The sequence below is a fragment of the Girardinichthys multiradiatus genome, chromosome 2 (genome assembly GCF_021462225.1).
Source record: "Girardinichthys multiradiatus isolate DD_20200921_A chromosome 2, DD_fGirMul_XY1, whole genome shotgun sequence".
In the NCBI taxonomy this organism is placed as follows: Eukaryota; Metazoa; Chordata; class Actinopteri; order Cyprinodontiformes; family Goodeidae; genus Girardinichthys; species Girardinichthys multiradiatus.
This window is the reverse complement of record NC_061795.1, coordinates 49436247-49456868: the sequence shown is the minus strand read 5'-3', so window position 1 is coordinate 49456868 and position 20622 is coordinate 49436247. Positions and strand designations below refer to the sequence as shown.

The following is a 20622-nucleotide window of genomic DNA, read 5'->3' as shown; positions in this document are numbered from 1 at the left end:
ATCCACATAACACGGGTTTCATTTAAAGTTGAATTACCAAATTAAATTATAATCAATAGAGCTGTATCTGTAGTAGAAGAACAATTATGTAAAACATTGTAAGTTAAACAAGAGATGAATCAGTTTGAGTTATTTTCAGGCATAGTGAAGGTCTTGCTTCAGCGCAAACAGATAAGAGCCTTCCTTAAGAATGAATAAAAACATATGGCGAGCAGCCTTTACAACTGCTGTGTCACAGTAAAAATAAGAGTTTAAAAAAGCAGTACGTCTGTGCAGGACATGCACGGCCACAAACGATACTGCTTCTACTCATATTTACCTTATATTATTGTCATCTAGCTTTCGTTTCTTTGGTGGTCTTCCCCTTCTCTTCTTCTCTGGTAATGTTAGGTCAACTTCACTGTTTGAAGACAAACAAGGAATACCTAGTAAGGAGGGTAATTAGCTACTGAATTTCTAACAAGCCTGTAAACATGGGTTAATGTCCTGTATTAAACCAGATGAAAAATGATCAGTAACATTTAATCTTGGTGTGCAGGGCAAACCAAGACACACAGATTTACCAGAGTCTCTCAGTTTTCCTGTTAAGTGGCTCTTCTTTGTACATGCGAGTGCCATAAAAGTACCAGTAGAGGGAACCATCTCCATCTTGCCCCAGGGGTTCCACCCTCAGGCTATCTGCATCCAGCCCCTACAGGAGGAGGGGGTGGAGAAAAAACCTTAAATGATATATTTCTATTCATCAGCAATTAGTGATTAATGTGCTTCAATCCTTTGAGCGTACTCATTTGTAAATCATACAAAGACACGAGAGTTTCAGTATCTGAGTGAAAAACAGCATTATAATAAACCTTTGACCTTTTCAAAGGCACCTTAATTTAACCCTTTCAAACCTGATGCAACATTGGGGGAAAAAGGCAAGAAAAAATATAAGCATTGCCTCAAGATGGGTTCGAAATGGAAATCATTTTTAAAATATTAATACCGAGCTCAAACGTGAAAGGAAACTCAAAAGGCAACCGTTGGGTTTGTATTAATTTAAAAGACATTCATTTTAATCTGAAAAACCATACAACAAACACCAGCTGCAAACCCCATGAAATGACCGAACCTCACTGGTGCAGAGGGCAAAGACAGATAAATTAATGAGGAGAACCGTTTCCTTACAAACTGCTTATTACAAACGTAATATTGATAAATCTGTAATGTACCTTCAGGAGATCAAACACATCAGCAGCATCCAGGCGGTAGTCACAGAGTCTGTGCAGCAGCTCCACCTGGGTGCGAGGTGGGAGACTGTGGAACGGCCCGGCGCAGAGCGGGTTGGGCTTCCCCTCTTCCAGCTCCCACCGGTAGCTGATAATGTCATCGAGGTAACTGCTAAATGTCTGCGGGCTAAACGGAGCAGGAAGCTGTTAGTGGATTTATTTTACAGTGTTCCCAAAATCTGCAGAAATATCACAAATTGTTTAAGAACTTCTAAAAAAAAAAAGAGAAAAAAACAGTATTTTATACATCTCTGATCATTTATATGATGCATGTTTGATTTCCTTGTCTTAACTCTCACTATTTGAATGCAATATCGAAGGTATATACTGTTAATCACATTTACTTTGACATTGAAGGCATAAGATCTCTGTGATAAATTGCTTTTTTATAAAAATGAGCAAACCGTGGATTACAAAGGTTACAGAAGCTTTCATACTTATGCATAATTTAAAACGTAAGACTTGACAAGTTATCAAATGTTCCACAAACTGTCATGGGACTTTCTAGTGTGCTGCTATAATTAACAAAATGTGTTGTTCTATCAGTTGTGGGCTGGAGGTCCTGATCCAGACCCAGGAAAACAAGCCTCAAACCTGAACCAGCAGAGTTTTACTATTTTAAAACCTTTTATTTACATTTTATTAAACATTCCTGATTAGAACCAGAAAGTTCTACTTGGGTCTCATCTGATAAGCCTTGTTCATGCGTTTTTTATTTAATCACTCAAAGACAAGCAGATCATTTTCAATCAGCTGCCTCAGGCCTCACAGTCTGATTGGTGGGGTCTGAACTCATGGATGCTTTTATAACCTGCTGTGATGAACAAATTCTTCAGAAGTCCTGTTGTTCAGGTCAGGATTCAGTTTTACATACAGCATGTAAATACACCACCTGTATTTGCACGCCCTTAACTTTTCATGGGAGCTGGATTTGTATTGCAGCTATAGGCTGGTTCAGTTTTAAAGGATAAACCCCTGTCTTGTCCTTGAGGCTGGGCTTTATCGGAGCATCTATGCACCAACAAACATAAAAGTAGCTTATCTTAAAAGAGCAGCGTGCACTTTTGCTGCAGGCTGCCCCCTTCTCTTTCCTCCTTTCTGTCCCCGCGTTCTCCCCGACGTCCTCCCACCCTGCTTTCCCTCCAGCTCCGGCAGAGCGTTTAACACGTGCAGATAAATCGGGCAGCTTTGTGAAAGGCCAGCAGTGAGCAGCTGCCCCCAGGATACCAGCGCCTGTCCAGTCCAATAAAGCACACCGACTTCCTGCTACATGCTGCCTGGGTGGAAAAACTGGATCCTGCCTCTGCGCTCATCACTGCACTGAATTATTATGCTACTTTCTAATAATTGTGTAGAGCAGAAGCAACAGAAGGGGAATCCCCTTCAGCAACTAAAAATATCTGTGGATTTGAATACCAGCCTCTGCTTTAGTCACTTTCTCCCATCATCAGAACACAGGAGAGAAAAAAGTTTCAGTGGCTTTGCTGCTTTCATGTCAAAATCATCAACCATCATAACACCAACTCCCACCAGTTGAACCCAACACATACTGAGTAAGTTCTGCTGCGCTGGTGACTCAGACTTCCTGTGGAGGTTCCTGGGACCTGTGACTAATGCAGATACAACGTTACGTTTAGGACCAAGTTAATGTCTTTGATACACGGCCTGGGTTTGAATCCCGGTGGCATTAGGAAGGCAACTCTGCCAAGTCTGTGAGCAAGTTGTAATGATTCGCTGTATAAGAGAGCAGCCAAAAGGACTTATTTTTATTGGTTGTTTTCTACTGTACCTGGGGTGTTTACACACTAACACTACCTTTACAGTGCAGACACGATTGTGAAGCGGGGAAAGGATTTCGACTCACAGATTTCTTGTTTATACTTCTTGTCAAACTTAAATGTTTTAGGTCAACCAAATTTTAATAGCCAAAGATAAATTGAGGAAATACAAAACAACAGTTTTTAAATGATCATTTCATTTACTAAAAGAAATGTATATATTCAGACCAACCAGGCACAATTTGAAACTTTAATCTTGCCCTAAAGCCCAACAATGAGTCTTTTCCATCACTGTGGAGGAATTTGGTCAACTCACTGGAGCGTTTGTTCAGCACAAACAGCCTGTTGAAGGTCATGCCTCAGATTCTTAATCACAATAAAGTGTCTTGCAAAAGTATTCACCCCCTTGGCTTTTTACCTCTTTTGTTATATTCCAATCTGTAATTTAAATGTTTTTAATCTTATTTTATGTGATGAATTTGCACAAAATTGTCTAATAGCTAATGTTAAATTTGAACATATATATAAAAAATAGAATTTAAAAAACAAAACAGAAAATTGTCATTTGCGTATTCAGCCCGTTTGGTATGAAACCCCTAAAATGTTCTGGTGCAACCACTTATCTTCAAAGCCACATAATTAGTGAAATGAAGACCACATGTGGTCACAATCTAAGGGTCACATGATCTGTCAGTCTAAACTCACCTTCCTTAAAGGACACAGAGGCATCACACCATGAAGACCAAGGAGCTCTCCAAACAAGTCAGGGACAAAGTTGTTGAGAAGTACAAGTCAGGGTGGGGTTTTAAGTAAACTAGTCAGAATTTGGTGGATGGTGCTAAATACAGGGATATTCTGTGTGCCTGTGATCTGAGACTGAGACAGATGTTCACCTTCCAGCAGGACAATGACCCAAAGCAAACTGCTAAAGCAACACTCCAGTGGTTTAAGGGGAAACATTTAAATGTGTTGGAATGGCCTAGTCAAAGTCCAGACCTCAATCCAATTGAGAATCTGTGATTAGACTTAAAGATCGCTGTTTACAAGTGAAAACTATCCAAAATGAAGGAGCTGGAGCAGTTTAGCCTTGAAGAATGGGCAAACATCCCAGGGGGAAGATGATTCAAGCTCATAAAGACTGATCCAAAGAGACTTAATGCTGGAAGAGCCACACAAAGAGGCTCTACAAAGTACTAAATTCAGGGCAATGAACAGCTATGGAGGCTGAGATTTTCTGTTATTTTGTTCTATTTGTTGTTTGCTTCACAATAAAAATCTACAAAGCTGTAGAGATGTTCTGTAAATGAAATGGTGCAAACCTTCAAACAATCCACTTTAATTCCAGGTTGTGAAACTGCAAAACAGGAAAAATTCCAAGGGGGTGAACACTTTTCCAAGCCAATGTAGGTCTGGACTTTGACTAGGCCACATCAAACCCTTAATTTTGTTCTTTGTGAGCCATTCTGAAGTGGACTTCCTGGTGTGCTATAGGTTATTATCTTGCATAGCCAACTTGAGCTTGAAGTCACACACTGATGATCGGACATTGTCCTTCAGTATCATCTACCAGGATTCATGATTCTGTCCAGAATAGCAAGTCATCTGGTCCACACCATCACACTACCACCACCGTGTTTGCTAAAGGTGACATGCCCTTTGTGGTTTTTTGGGTCAGCAGTGGTTCTGGCCTTGGAATGCTCCCATGGAGGCCATATTTGCCCAGTCTCTTTCTTATTGTAGAATCATGACCTCTGACCTTAACTGAGGCAGTTAGGCCTGCAGAGAATTAGGTGTCATTCTGGGACCTCCTGGATAAGTTGTTGATGAGCTCTTGGAGTAATTTTGGTAGGTCAGCCTCTCCTGGGAAGGTTCTCCACTGTTCCATGTGTTCTCCATGTGTGGGGATGTTTATCTGAAGTCCTAAAGCCTTAGAAATGCAGACTATGCTGTACTACTTCACTACACCAAGACTAAATGACAATATAAGGGTTGGATTTATTCGAAAATAACCTTGTCTAATAAAGTACTGGTATTTTTTTCACAAATCTTGTAAATACTCAACATTTTTGACGACAGGAATTTGTCAATATTAATGACAGTATGACTTTGGGTTAAATGTTTTTTTTTATAAAGTTATGCTAAAAGCTATTTTTCCCTCATAAGTAGCACAATCTCATGATGAAGAAGATATCTGGGATGCAGCTTTTACCCTGTTTTGCTCACTTATTCTAACAAAAGACAGACGGCGTGTGTTCTCAAAAACCATGATGTCAAAGCTCCCTGTTAGGGTCTCAACTCACGTGATATCAGTGCGCTGGTAGCATCCCTGCAACAAGCAGGCAACGAGGTCGCTGAGGAAGTCCAAGTCCTGTTCTGACAGAGCTTTCTCGAGCTCCTAGAAATAACAAAAAAAGGACATATTTAATTCACTCAGTGTTAAAAAGTCAACGGTGGATAATTCTAGAAAATGCTGCAGAGTTCAGCTACAAATATGGAAATATAAAATCTGAAATACTGGATCAGTGAGTTTTCAGCTGTTCGAGTCCTTGTTATCCTGTGCAGCTTGAACTAATTCTGTGGCGGGCCAAAAAAGCCCGTCTACATGTTCTGCCATGCGGTCACCCTTTGACCAGGTGTGTCCACATATGGAACAACCTTATTCTTGCTGTTGGCACTGGTTCTGGTCGGTGAATCTACCAAGGCAGGTTGTGATAAGAACAACACCCTTGATTAAGGAAGCTGTTGCTGAGGGGAAGAAGACTCAAAGAATAAAGTAAACTACTACTACCACTCTGTTTTACAGCTCCCACTCCACTCGATAGTCAAGCCTGGGTAAATGTAACCACCTGTACCCACCCCACTATGGTTGCTAGGACTCTGTAGATGTCTGTGTGTAGCTCAGATGTTTGTGACTGTGTGCACTGGCAGCAGCAATAATACCCCCAGTGAGAGAGGGGCACCAAACTCACAGCAGATGTTTTAAAGAAATAGTCATGAAGGACCTGCGGTTTTCTCATGGTGGACCATTTATCCATCAGGAACATCAAGTAGTTGAAAAAAGCACAGAAGTGGACGGTGTCTAAACCCCCCCCCCCCCATGAGACTGTGGTAGGAGCGTCTCAAAGGAGCCAAACATACCAGGAAGAGAAGCTCCTGTTTGTCTGTGAGGTCCACGCACCAGAAGCAGAGTGGTACGACAAGGTCTTAGAATAAGAAGATGGTTAGGATTGGTCACAGCAGAAAGGCTTGACAGAATATTTTAAATGCAGTTATTAAATCTTGTTGTATTAAAGCTTTTAAAGAGCTGTTGGAATGACTAACATCTGCACCAGCTGGTCAAAGATTGAACAAAAAATGGAGACCAGAAATCTACCACAACATTCTGATAAGTGTCTCTCTAGTTCTGCTTGGTTTAGCAGAAAAGCCAAAAATTACAAGACTGCTCACAGCAGAGATTGTCTGCTTTATTTCATTTGATCCAATACGTAGTTTATTATTATATTATTTCTTTATATTCATCACTGGATTAGAGGAACCCTCTATGACCAAGCTGCCTTTATACAATAATGCTACTCTGATCTTTTAGAGCTTTTTAGAGCTATGGACATCATAAAATACAAAGCACAAGCTGTACTTCCAGACAGCACCTGTGAGCATTCAGGAAACTCAGGAACTTACAGCTGCCCACGTGTGATGGCATGTTTGTGCAAAGCTTGACAGCTTTTATATTCTCTGTGGTGATACTGGTTTATGTCCACCCCCCCTACATCGATCTGACTCATCAAACCTTCTACCAATTGGTCCAAACCTCCATGTCCTGTAGCATCATAAATCATCTGCAATGTCTTATCTGTACTGGTTTAGCACAATCCTTCCCTCCGACAGAAGCTGGACTACTTTTTACAGTATTTTGCAACACTGCAGCGTTGGTTAAGAAATACCGATGACACACATTTGGGACACAAATGGAAGCTTAGGTAAGACTGCACTTAACAGACAAAAGGGTGGACATGTATCTGGATGAGCCCAGTGGCCATGAGTCAATCTTCAAACTATGCTCTGTAACATGCAAACAGGAATATGAATAGTAGATTTGATATGGAAATCACAAGCACCATAACAGCAATAGTGTCTTGTTTAAAACCGGGTCCCTGGGCAGAATTTTCCAGCAAAGCGAGCCAGCAGCAACGACACTACAGCAGGAGGGACTTTGTCAGTTGTCCAGTGAATGCTTCCTGGTTTGCCTGATGTGGTCAGGTTTCAGAAGTAACTCAACTTTAGCCATGACCCCTCTCTTGCTTGGCATTGTGTGTCAGCTATTGAGGTTTTATGAAGCGGCAGTAACTGACCGAGCAAACTATAAAAGACCTGAAAGCACCAAGGAGAGATGGCAGGCAGCAGGGCCCGAGAGCCGCATCACAGCCATGCCCCCTCCTCTATTCTGCTGACCAACCCAGACACAGCACCCCGCGTGGCCTCCCAGAATGCACTGCTCCCCAATAATACCCAAGGCTCTGGAGTCCAACAGGACGGGACAAAGGGAGGCTGGGTGCCTGAAAATGCAAATGCAGTTTTCCATCAGTCAAGTGTCCAGTTAAAATTCCTTTTTACAGAATTTAAAGCCAAGTTCAGGTTGAGGTACTAACAGCTACAGTGCTGTGAAAAAGTATTCGCCCCCTTCAGGTTGTTACTGTCTTTACTGTCAGACATAAATGTTTTAGATCTTTTAATTTAAATTTTAATATGAATGGAAATATGAAATATGATTTAAATTTCATTTATTGGGGTGAAAAAGCTTTCCAAATCAACCTGGAACTATATGAAAACCTAATTTCCTCCTAAACCTAATAACTGGTGGTTTAACATCACTGTGGAGGAATTTTGACCAACTCTGCTTTGCTGAATTGACTGAAGGACATTAACACTGGAGAGTTTCCCAGCATTACCTGCCTGTTTAAGGCTCAGTTATAGTCGTGCTTTGGGTGTAGCGCAGGGCTCTGCTGACGGAGCGCGAACCTGAACATGTTGGTGCAGTATACTCCAAAAACACAGCTCTTCGCTCTCCTTCAGGGGCAGGTGTGCATCCTCACGCCCTGTTCAATGTGTCAAGTATAAACCCTGCTTTAAGGTTATGCCACAACATCTCAATTGGATTTAACAGAGTTTGACTAGGCCACTCCAAAACCTGCAGAATGCAGTCTTAGTTTTAAACCAAATGTGACTGAATGCAGACCCTTTAAAAAGCTCAATTTTTCTCTTCAGTGCAGAGAATATTTTCCCAAAGGTCTGGGGATCATTAAGTTGCTTATTGGCAAATAATAATAATAATTTAGACTTTATTGATCTCACGATGGAGAAATGATCCTCTGCATTTAACCCATCCCTTAAGGAGCACAGGGCTGCCATTGTGCGGCGCCCAAGGAGCATTCAGGGGCTAAGGGTTTTGCTCAGGGACCAAGAGTGGCAGACTGTGGGATTTGAACCAGGGTACTGGTGGCCTCTCCAGGATTCAAATGCCCTGCTCTCTAACCACTCGCCCACCTGTCCCCCCATGTGAGGCAGGAAGGTTCTCCACTGCTCCATGTTTTCTCCATTAGTGGATAATGGTTCTCCCTGTGGTTCTCTGGAGTCCCAAGGCCTTAGAAATGGCTTTGTAACCTTGTCTAGACTGATAGATGTCAGTGAGTTTCAGTTTCTCGTCTGTTCATGATATACTGCTTTTTAAGATTTATTTTGCCTACTTCATGTTGTCTGACAGGTTCTATTTTAGTGGGTTTTTTTTATTCTACGGGTCTGGCAGTAATCAGGTTTGGGGTGTGGCTAGTTAATGTAAACCAAAAAACCCAGTTATAGTTTTTACAAGGAGTCGTTTATATATTCACATATTACAGTAAAATTTGTTTGACATTAAAATGATGAAAAACACACAAAGAAATCTAAGAAATCTATATGAGGACAAACAGTTTTCCTTTGTTTTCTCCAGGAAAGACTGTGATAACATTCAACGAGCCACTGTCTCCTGGTGATTCTCCTTCAACATCTAGTGCTGCAACAGAATCTTGCCTTATTTCCTGTATGAGTCTAAGCTCTTATTAGAAAGACTGGAACTTTATGGTTAAAACACCAGATCTAACTCTGGGACCTTTATTTTGAAGTTCTTGAGCTCTTGTCCTGCTATAGGATGCAGTAATCAGACTTCAACAAAAATGGAATACTTTTTAATAAGAGTTTCTCGATGACATGGAGGCATATTTCATTGTTATGCCGTCACATGTTCATCTGTCTGTCTCACCCTAGAAGAACAGAGCTGAACTCAGAGGTCACCAAAGGTCAGTATGCACACCTCCTGGCCATGGAGGCTGATGGAAACCAGGAGCCAACAAGTCAGCACGATGAAAAACAGAGGAGCAGGAGGGAGAGGTTGATAAACAGGATAGAATAAACATTTCTGCTTGAGGTTAGAACAGAAAAACCCCAAAACTACAAACCGCTGCTGCTGCCTCTGACTCAAACTTCTGTCAAATATAGCAGGAGATTGAAGATAACAGATCCTAACAGACAGATACAGCTTTTTGAAAAAAATAGAATGGAAATTTTCACACCACAAAGATAACCAAACACCTAAAATTTGCCAACTACTCCTTTCTCTGATGTGACAAATGCTTGATATCACAGAGGGTTAAACGTCTTTGATGCAGAATGTAAAACCTGCACCTATAATAGGAAATGAAGAAGGACCTCGACTCACTGAACAACAAAACGATGGGTTAGATTTCCTACAAACAAAGATCCTTAAAAAAAAAAACTAAACTTGTCTCACAGACACTGAAGATTAAATGTTTAATCCGTTTCTGCAAAAACATGATGGAAGCCAACAGAGAGATGGACTCCATCATCAGCTATAAATAACAACCTGCTTCATTAAGTGCTCCAGCTGAGGAGCTGAATGTTCAGAGCAGCTTCAGCCTGTCAGAAACATCAGAAACCAAAGGTTACTTCATTCAGCAGGAGACATCGGTCAGAACCAGGGAACAGCATTGCTAACTCAGGTGAGGTGGGGCAATTATGGTTTAGTCCTATATCAGCAACAACAGCTGTGACAAACGGCACAGATTATGTAAAACATTAGATTTAATAAATGAACTGTCATGATGGTGGCCCTTCGCCTTTTAATAAATGAACATGTTAACCATATGGCACCATGGGTAGAATATTTAAATGAAAAAACACAGTTTGTTTTTAGTAAAGGGTTAAATTTGCATATTCATCTCCTTCAGTTTGTTGCTTTCCACCAATTTTACAGTAATATCAAAGCAGGTTGAGGTTCTGAGGCAGGGCTTTGACTTGCCGTGAACTTTGCATTAGAGGCTCTCTTCGCTGCACTGTCAGCTTTCTCATTACCCACAATGCAACACGTCCCAGGACCCAACAAAACATGATATAGAACTTTAACTTTTTTCTAAAAACATGACAGCTAATAAAATAAACATTGTTCTGTCGACAGTCAGAAAGGCAACCCGATCAAACTACACATGCATAAGGAAATCAGCTGGTGAATGGTGACTAACTATGAGGAAATTGTAAAAATACAACCTTTCTTCCAGTCCATGAACACACCACACCTCAGAGCTAACAGCAATGCTCAAACTGACTAGGTTAGCCTTCGCCCACATCAGTGAGGTGTTTAAAGCCGTAGGAAGTCACTATAAAGGACGTATTTTTGAGTTGAACTTCAGGAGGTAACAGTAACGCTGAACAAATGACAGCAGAGTTGTTCTGGGCTTTTGGTTTAACTTCTCAGGTGTTTACTTCTGCCTGTAAGGGAAATGTTGGAGCCTTTTGGGCCGTCTCTAAGGAAAACGAACAGAGACCATTGTTTGGAGTTGCCAATGCTAGCCACGCTAACCATTTAAATTCTCACACACAGTGTGACATCACCTCTGCTTCTGATACGTTTACATTTTGAAAGCTAACAACAAGATGGCTACAGTTACCGTAAATGAATGATTAATTTGACACAACACAATTATTTGTTCTTTCTTGTAGAGAAAGCTGAATGTGTCCCATAGAAGAGAAGATGTAAACCTGTTTTATTTGTACAGATTCCTCTGTCCAATAATCGGGACAGTAGTAGATCTCCAGTGATGCAGAGAGAGAGAGAGAGAGATAGCTCTGTAACCGGGTCCTACTGGAGCGGAAATAATTCTGCTGTGGCGGTTAATCCTTACAGCAGACCGGAGCTTTAAAAAACAATCAGAAACTAGCCACAAAAGCTTTCCTAGCATCTCTAGTTCCAACCAGGAGACAATATGACTTTAGTTGGCTGCGTTGGACTGCTGTGCTATGATGATGGTTATTGCAGATATAATTACTAGCTTTTACTAACAATCTAGCTTTCAGTTTAGGCTCAAGTGGCAATTTATGTTCAGGCCACCATTCAGACTAAACCATACACAATAAAATATCTTCAAAATATAATTATTCCAAAGATTTCTGCCAAAAATATTAAAGCAGAATCAATAGATCTTTTCTGGGATAAATACAGGAATAATAATCAATGTTTTCTTAACCATATTTTCATTTAAGGTTTGTATGAAGATGAATTAGATTTAGATCCTGGAACGGGGATTAATATACAATGTGCAGTCATAGCTGTATAATGTTGGATATCAACGTCCTGTAGGATAAATCACAAATGAATTTTTCTGGAACGCTGACTGGATCGAATGAATTCATCGTTCATTGACTGCCCACACCTAAACACAACTTCAGTGCAGCTTCTACATTAAGCAGTAGAGTCAAAAGTGGAAGAAATGAGCAGAAACTTTCACACAACCAGAGATAAATCTGCTTTAAAGAACATCTGGATCTGATCGACTGCAGCCAATTTCATGGTAAGTAATAAAAACAAAGCTAAACAAAGAGACCCAACAGCTGCTTAAACGGAAATAGATTCCCCTTTGCTCTTATGTTCACGTGTTATCCAGCTGCTGATAAACTTTGATCCTAATATATGCTGTGTATATCTCTGTCAACAGGCGCAAAGGATGCACAGAGATCCTGCGTCACGCTCTTTTCTTCTTCCAGGCCCCCTGTCGGCCAGCCTCAGGGCCAAAGTGAACTCATCCATCAGAGGCGAGCTGCATGTTGAACACACTTTGAAAAAGCTGGGGCCACAGCTGGGGAAGGAGGGGGGATCTGAACGCAGCACATCAGATCGAAGGCCTTGTTACAGCCTGGATTAACACCGCCCTTCCTCATCTTTCAAGTGCCACTTGACGTCTCCAACAGCAAGGTGAAGGAGAATTAATCTGGTGTGTGCTGTTTCTGCTGATCCTTCAGTGGGCTGGGCTGAGAAAATACTTCATAAAAAGAGTCTTCATGGGACTTTCTGCTGCACCTAGAATCATTTTTATCCAAAAAACTAAAACTTCAGGCAATTAATAACTTTAACAGCTGAAACACACAAACACCAAACACCTCTCAGCAGAATAGAGAGAGTACTTTGGCTGATTCACATTAATCATCAATGGGACTCAAAGATAAGAGAGCCAGATAAGTGATAAGCTATTAAACATAAATCTGAGCTACATATTTATCACAGAGCCATGGGTGGAGACAAGTTGCTGATTCAGTTTGAATATTCACACAAACACTGGAGGTTGAGTAAAGGCTCAGTGAAAAGGTGCAGCTCTCTGTAGGGCCTGGCCTGCTATCAGCTATTTGCCATCTCTCCCCAGGATCCCTGCTGCTTCTCTTTACCTCTTATTTGTCTCATTCACACATTTCCTCCCCCGGCCCTGCGGCCCAGAATCTGTCGGGCTTCTGAGGCCCAGACCCCCCATCTCTTTCCTTTCTCTGTCCTTATCTTTCCTCTCCCTCCATGCATTGTCCCCATCAGTTTGTAGCTCTACAGCAGCTGAGTGCTGTGGACACCTATCCTTGTAGTAAAATAGACCTTTTCATCCTTTCAGTCAATCTTCCTCACAGTAATTACTGATGAAGCAGGACAAAAATAGTCCAAATGTAGACCAAATATGAACAGAACACAACCCAAGTTGAATGTTGTGAGTCGCTGTCTCCTCTGTCCATAAAGCACTGTGAGAAGGAACAGTGTGATGACTCCACAGCCTGCCACCAGGTCCTTGTTGTTCCTCACAAAGAACCGTCACACCTAATGCGCCCCCACTAACATCACCAGAACAAAGCGTCAGCGTTCTACCAGTTCTTCACACGCCCAAAGTCCTGCAAATGGTTGCAAATCTATTTCCACTTGTGTTATTGGAGGTGGCAGAATGTGGAAAATACCCTATGAAAAGCCTTTAAATGAAAAAAGGATCAAAGAAAATGAATCAAATAGAGAAAAATCTTTGTTTTAAATGTAAGTCTGGATTACAGTTATATGAACTAATTACTAGGCTTCATTAAATAAATAAAGTTTTTATTTCTAGGGAAAAAAAATAAATCAGAGTAAAAACCAGGCATTGATCTGGTTTTACTCGAACAAAACTTAACCAACAAAAACATGTATTGAGAGGAAAGAGTCAGGACTGTTACCCCCTCAGGCTACAAGGAGCTTCTTGTATCCATTCACCATTTCTAACATTATTCTGAGGAACGTTTGCTCCACTGCTCACTTTCAGCTGTGAGAGGTCACCCTACAGCATCTTAATGACATTAAGATCTGGGCTTTGACTAGGACCATGACTTTCCATTTCTTCATTCTCAGCCAGCCCTTGGTGGAGCTACTGGTACGTTTTGGGTCATTTTCATGTTGCAGGGTCCAGTTCTACTTTAGCTTTCATTATTTACAGATGGTCTCACATTTCCTCAGTACTTGGTAGAATTTATGGTGGAGTCCATAATGGTGAGCTGGTCAGGTCCTGCTGCAGTAAAGCATGCCCAAACCATGATACTTCCACCTCCATGCTTCACAGTTGGTATGAGGTTGTTTTTCTGGAGTGCTTTAATTGGTTTATCCCAAACATCTCCTTTGTTTGGGTCTTCAAATATTCAGTTTTAGACTCATCTGTCCAAAGAAGCTCATTCCAGAAGTCCTGGTCTTTGTCTCCATTCTCTCTGGTTAATTCTAGTCTGACCTTCATGTCTTTCTTGGAGAACAATAGTTAGTCCTTCATCATACCTCCTATGAAAGTTAAACCTATCCATTCTCTTTCTAATTGGACAAACATGAACTTTCTTATCAACAGTAGCCAGAACCTGCTGTAGGTCCTATGGTGACATTTTAGGGTTCTGGAGACTTCTTTTAGCATCTTGTGGTCTGCTTTTCGGAAGAGCTTTCTTGGCCAGTCAGATGGGAACATGTCGGTCATTGTTTAGAATATCCTCCACTCAGAACATTCTCCATAAAGTCTGAAAAAGATCTTTGGATCTCACCATGGTCTTTACTCTCACTTCAGCAGTCAGGAACACCAAACTCAAAGTCTGAGCTTCAAACAGGACAAACCTTCATAATGTTGAGTAATGATGTCCTCATGTCCACCTGATGTGATACAGGTGATATATTTTAGATGAAAATAAATGTGGGGTGTCCTAATTTATTCCTCAATAGTAACTGTATTTTCAGTACATTTTACAAAAAGAAACATGTCTTTATTATTTATTGATTTTACTGGAGTTTCACAATATTGTCATAATTGATCAAATATCTATATGTCTGAATATGTTAGAAAAACACACAGGATGGTTGAGGGTGTTTATCTAACCCTGCTGAGCTACAAACAATATATTGCTGCTAACCCTTTCCCAGACTAAAGAACAACTATCCAACATAATCTAGAAAGTGAGGAAGACTCTACAGGAGGCAACGTGTCATTAATTATGTCCGTCACAAAGACAAACTTCATGTTGAGTTGAGTTTCCAGAAGTAAGAAAAATGATCAAAGCCGGAGACGTTTCTGTTTGCTGAAGGATGAACGATCAAATTGTTGTAGAGAGACTGGCCCCATGAAAGTCCTGATGATCTGAAACATCAGTTGTGAAACACATGTAACCTACTGAGTTCATTAATGATGTGGTTTAAGAGAAAAGAAAGTGATATAACAGTTATATGGATGTTTACCAGTCCATATGCATAAATAAGGACATATAGTGCAACCAGATACCTTTATGTCCCCTTCACTTTTTCCTATTTTCCTCAATTACAGACTTATTGTTAAACAGATAGGAGTTATGATAAAGTTTTCAGATATTTTTGTGAATTAAAAAAATATATATAAACATTTAAACACAATAGGTGCCCAAGTATTCCGACCATTCGCTTCGAGACTCATTTCGAGGTGCATTTAATCTGGCTTGGGATGCTCCTGCACAGCAGAACACAATGTCTTGCCACTTCCACGTGTGAGTTTGCTAAAACATCAAGATGACTGCAGAAGTATTGCAAAAGTATTCACACCCCGTTTACAACCACAGAATGCAATATTTTTTCAGGGATTTTATTGACTGACCAACACAAAGTATGGCATAACTGTGAAGTGGAAGAAAAATAAGCTTAAAAAATGATTTACATCTAAAAATCTGAAAAGTGTGAAAAGCATTTTCAGTTTCAACAAATACAATCCAGTGCAACCAACTTTAGACTTTTGAGGTCAGATAATTAGGAGAAAAAAAAAGAGTCCATCATTATCTCAGTATAAGGAAGTTGTGCAGACGTTTAAAGCAGAGCTAGCTTCTACAACAACATCCCAAGCTGTGAACATCTCCTAGAGCTCTGTTCAATCCATCATCTGAACATGGAGAGAAGATGGACCGACTACAGACCTACCAAGACATGGAGGTCCACCTAAACTGACAGGCTGGGCAAAGAGAGCTTTAATAAGACAAGCAGCCAAGAGGCCCGTGGTAACTCTGGAGGAGCTGCAGAGATCCACCAGTCAGGATGAACATAAGCTGAGCTTGAGCTTATTTGTAAAGAACAGTCAGTTCCTAGTGGGGTTATCAAAAAAACAATCAATATTCTGACATAATCGACACCAAAAATGAATTATTCAAAAATACTCATATTGATACAAACTGACACATTTTTATTGGCCTCAGTGACTCTCTCCCCTCCCTGCAGCTGCTCACCTGACCAGAACCATGAGCTGGACGTTTTTAATCCTGCTAACACAGCCAAACACACAAGGAGTTGCTCGGAGGAACCTTCCCAATAAGGCAGACAGACATTAAAACGAAATGCTGAAGGATGCCACATGCTAGCTGCGCTAACGCTATGACACTGATGTTTGAGAGCAACTTAGGCCCAGTCAACATGAAGCCGGGTTTGAGAGTATCCGCAAAACGTCTTGATCGGATAGGAAGTCTTGTTCACAAGAAGCTGCTGTGAAAAAAACTATAACCGAAAACTGCTCCCAGAATGGGAAAGCTCAAAGCCACGGTTTCATCTTCATGGTCAAACTTTCCTGTGCGGATATCGCCTTCGGCTCCGTGTGGACGTGGCCTTAAAAAGGTCAGTAAAGCTCCTGTTTCTGCAACAGTAAAGCAGTAAAGCTCCCAGACGACATAAGCTAATGCTATCTGTTTAAATATTAGCTTCATGGAAACGAACGGCCCAATGACAGGATTCTGTTGGTCTGAGCTCCCCCTTTGAGATGTGCTCCACAGGTCCGCAGAACCACAAAACGCTCCGTTCTAATCAAGCAGGAAAACGGCTCAGTCTGCTACTAAAGCAGCAACTAAACAAACCAGTGCACCCTCCATTACTCCTAGTTCAGTGAAGTTAAGTAGGAACCCGTAGCAGCTTACCCTGCTGAAGTTGATCATTCAAGAAAATATTGTGTTCGAAATGACCAGAAAGACAAATTTGACAGGGCTGCATCTGAATACATTTACATGGTCAGGATCCATGTTTGTTTTAAAACACAATTTATTTATGATCCTTTATTTGTATCAACAGGAAATTGAAAAAATGGAAGCACATAGTGGCTCACTAAATCAGTTATAATAAAATAATTAAAAGGTACATACTTCCATAAAGGATACTAACACTTTGTATCCAAGTGATTATCTTGTCTATTGTTTTGACAAACTGGGAAGTGACGCCTAAATCATATATGTTTCTAAATGAGGGCTGAATTGATCCATACTTACTGGTTTTGCGCTAATAAAGGAAATTAAAATACTGTCACATTGTAACTTCTCATATTTTTTTTTAACTAGAAAGAACCCTGTGCCTTCAAAATATGTTGTCACTGTATAGAAAATGGTCATTTTTGGTATTTTTCTTAGTATCAGTGTGGAGATTGAAATTTCATTATCATGAAAACCCAACATTCTAGATGTGCAAATCTGGGACAGATTTACCTGTTCAGGTAAACCTCTGAATCCGGACCCCACAGTTTTCACTGCAGCAAAATGTCTTTTTACACTGGAGTTTAAATACAAATGCATGCCACACTTTTCAGATTTTAATTTGCATAAAAAATTAAACACCCTCCTACTGTTCTATCACATGAAATCCCAGTAAAATACACTGAAGTTAGTGGTTTTAAGGAAGGATTAGATTGTAACAAAGAATCTGCTTAATGGTGAGGAGATACCAAACTCTTATCTGAGTGGGTCAACAAGCATCAAACCTCAACAAGGATCCCGGGTCTGGGTTAATGCCAGGACTCACTGTGAATAAACTTCTACAGAACGTTTCTAGCCCTGAAAGCACTTTACTACACCCACATTCACCCAGTCGCACTAACAAACATGCACACATTCATACACTGATAAACTGATCAGTGGGTAGCTTGGGCTTTAGTGCCTTGCCCAGGGGCACACAAACGTGTGGCAGAAGGAAGCTGGAATCAAACCCACAACCTTTACATTGCAAATTCTACCCACTGACCCACAGTCTGCATGAAACTGAGGGCTGAAAACTAATTTTGTTAAAGTCTAAATGTCCTTTTATTGAGATCAAATATTTGCTCAGAGTTCAGGACAAGAAAGATCCACATGGATGTAATATGGGACATCTGCTTCATGTTGATCCAATTCATTCTGCAGAACTATATTAGAGGCAGGTGGGGATGACTACTATTAACTGGTGTCAAACTGGTACCACAACTGGAATGGCCTGCATCAAAGCACTTGTACAGCACAAACAGCGCAGCTCTCATTTTCCTTCGTGATAAATTTACCTTGACAGCTTGCAAATGACGGCGAACCTGATTATATTTGGCCTGGAACCAATTTGTACTCCTCACCTCTGAAACACTTCAGCTAACAGGAAGAACATACAAATCCACACTACAGTGGCACAGCTTCTTCACGTTACAGTTGGTGTGCAGAATAACTAAAGAACCTACGAAAATAGACAGGAGCAGAACCAGGAAGAAAAATGTTTGAATCATTTGGAGCAGTGAAAGGAAGCCCAGGAGAACCGAGCAGCTGCATACTGTAAAGAGGAACCAAGTGAAAGGAACCATTAGCTTCAGCATTTACTATAAACCAGTGTTTGATGCTGAGATGAAAGTTTCGATCTGTGTTCAGGCTTTTCTCTTTTTAATAATAATGCCCTTAACTGCTGTATGCTCTCAAATACATGTGGGAAGTTAGTAGGCCTCATTTATTTATCAAACTGGTGCAGGTTTAGAACCAGTTTCCTGCGTGATTCATTGCTTTACTGGCCAATCCCAGCGTACCAACAGTGTTTATAAATGTGGAGGCTGGAAACAGTCATTGAATGAATGCTACGTCTACAGATTTTGTGACATGAATGAACAAAAGGTAAATGAGTCCAAACAGAAGACATCTGATGTCCTACAAGGACTCAAATAAAGTCTCTGCAGCTGTTGTTCCTGGAGCTGGCGGTTTGATGCAGAGCAGCACAGATAAAAAAAACACACAATCACACAGTGAGGTATGTGCAGCAAACCTCCAGCGGATCCATGACACTCTTCTCTGCCATCATGCTACCCATTCATTGGATGTGTTTGTAGATGTTGGCATAACTCCACAAATACATGGCTTGGAAAATTAAACTTGGTTTATTAGCCACTGATCACTCTGTTTGATCCAGTAATGACCCATGAGAGCTTCACAGCTGCCGACTGTTTAGACAGTTGGCAATTAATCCCACACAAAGTGCAGATTCTTCCAGTAACATTGTTTCAAGTTCGACATCCACATTCATGAGGAATGCTGAGCTCATTCACAACAAATATTTCCTATTTAAGAAACTAAAAGTTGCTTTTTGTTTTTCCTCGGTATCCTCTGTCCTGTCAAACTGTTAGGAATAACCTTTATTAATATGACCCTGTTTTCCCATTTATACCATAGTGATATAAACTATAAATTCTAATGTTTCCCTTTTGTTACAATAGGATAAGAAGCTCATCGACACACATCACAAGGATAAATGGCCCAAGGTTTGTCATGAACGAGCTGAGGCTGGGGCACTGGGTTTGATACTGGAGCAGCTGGTATAACTGGTTTGATTAGAAAGCTACAGCACACTTAAATTAAGTATGGACACCCGCTACTACACAATCTACCAGATAGACACCACAATGGTGACACACAGTCTACTGATAATCACTGAGGGAGGGAACATCCATTGCATTGGAGAACCAGATATAAAACTACATGTGACCTTCTATCGAGGCTCTTCATCATCCTCTAACAGACGGAGACGGGAGCCTCATCATTCCTCTGCCTTAATTTAGATTAAAGGAGCTAAAAGTTAGAAACTGTATGAGAGTCGTTCATTTAAGAGTCTTTAGATAGAGTGTGTGATTGCTTCATGGGGACCAAGGAGGAGGAGCTCTGAGGCGTCTGACCGACAACAGGGTGCGGTAGCTCGGACAAAGCAAAGCAGACTAGAATAAACATTATATTTAGGCTCATAGAATAACAGAATCAGGCTCTGTAATCTTCAAAGGAATTTAATAAAACAAGTCAACAGTAAACGTGTCTCTTGTAATCTTGTATGGGCCCATTATTTACCTACAAAGCTTGTTTCTGCTGTGCTTCGAGCCCAAACTGATGTAAACCTGTGTACAAACCACCAAGCAGCCTAGACTGTAAAACACTCGCTTCCAAAATGATAAATCCCAAACAGTCAAAATGACCAGAAATACGTTTTTTCTACTCGGCACGTTTGAAACACAAGGACCAGTGTCTCTTACGAGAGGAATCACTTTAAGGCTTCAAGTTTCCACTGATATATCAGGATGAAACTTAAATATATTTTTCTCTGGTCATTAATCAATCTTCAGTCTAGAAAGTGATACTCGTACGTGTGTCGGATTAAGATGAGCTGTAAGTGACAAAGAGAGATGGTGATAAGAAGAGCAGCTTGTTGCAGAGCTATCAGGAGATGGCCTCTCTGGCTGCTGTTAACAGCTCCTTTGGGGTCTACATCACCAACAGTTGGAGGACGTGAGTGTGGCCAGCTGGAGGGGGATGGGAGACCAGTTTGTTGTGTAAAGGATCCACTCCTTCACCTCCTATGAGTCTTCCTTTATATCTTCCTCCACCAACCCAACCCCCTCCACACACACCCCACCAACACATGGTTCCTTCAGGAGCAATCATCTGACAACACCCTCCAACCCCCACATGCA

General features: G+C 40.9%; 1 protein-coding gene across 1 annotated transcript in view; it reads right to left on the bottom strand.

Annotated features, from left to right (window-relative positions):
* The window catches only part of LOC124856004 (cat eye syndrome critical region protein 2 homolog), a 57191-nt gene that overhangs the window by 22633 nt on the left and 13936 nt on the right, over positions 1-20622 (bottom strand). Inside the window, exons 2-5 of the mRNA XM_047346190.1 lie at positions 5347-5441; positions 1212-1395; positions 564-691; positions 320-400 (exon numbers count right to left, since the gene is read on the bottom strand). Of these exons, the coding sequence (XP_047202146.1) occupies positions 320-400; positions 564-691; positions 1212-1395; positions 5347-5441 (488 nt within the window). The remainder of the gene's footprint in view (positions 1-319; positions 401-563; positions 692-1211; positions 1396-5346; positions 5442-20622) is intronic.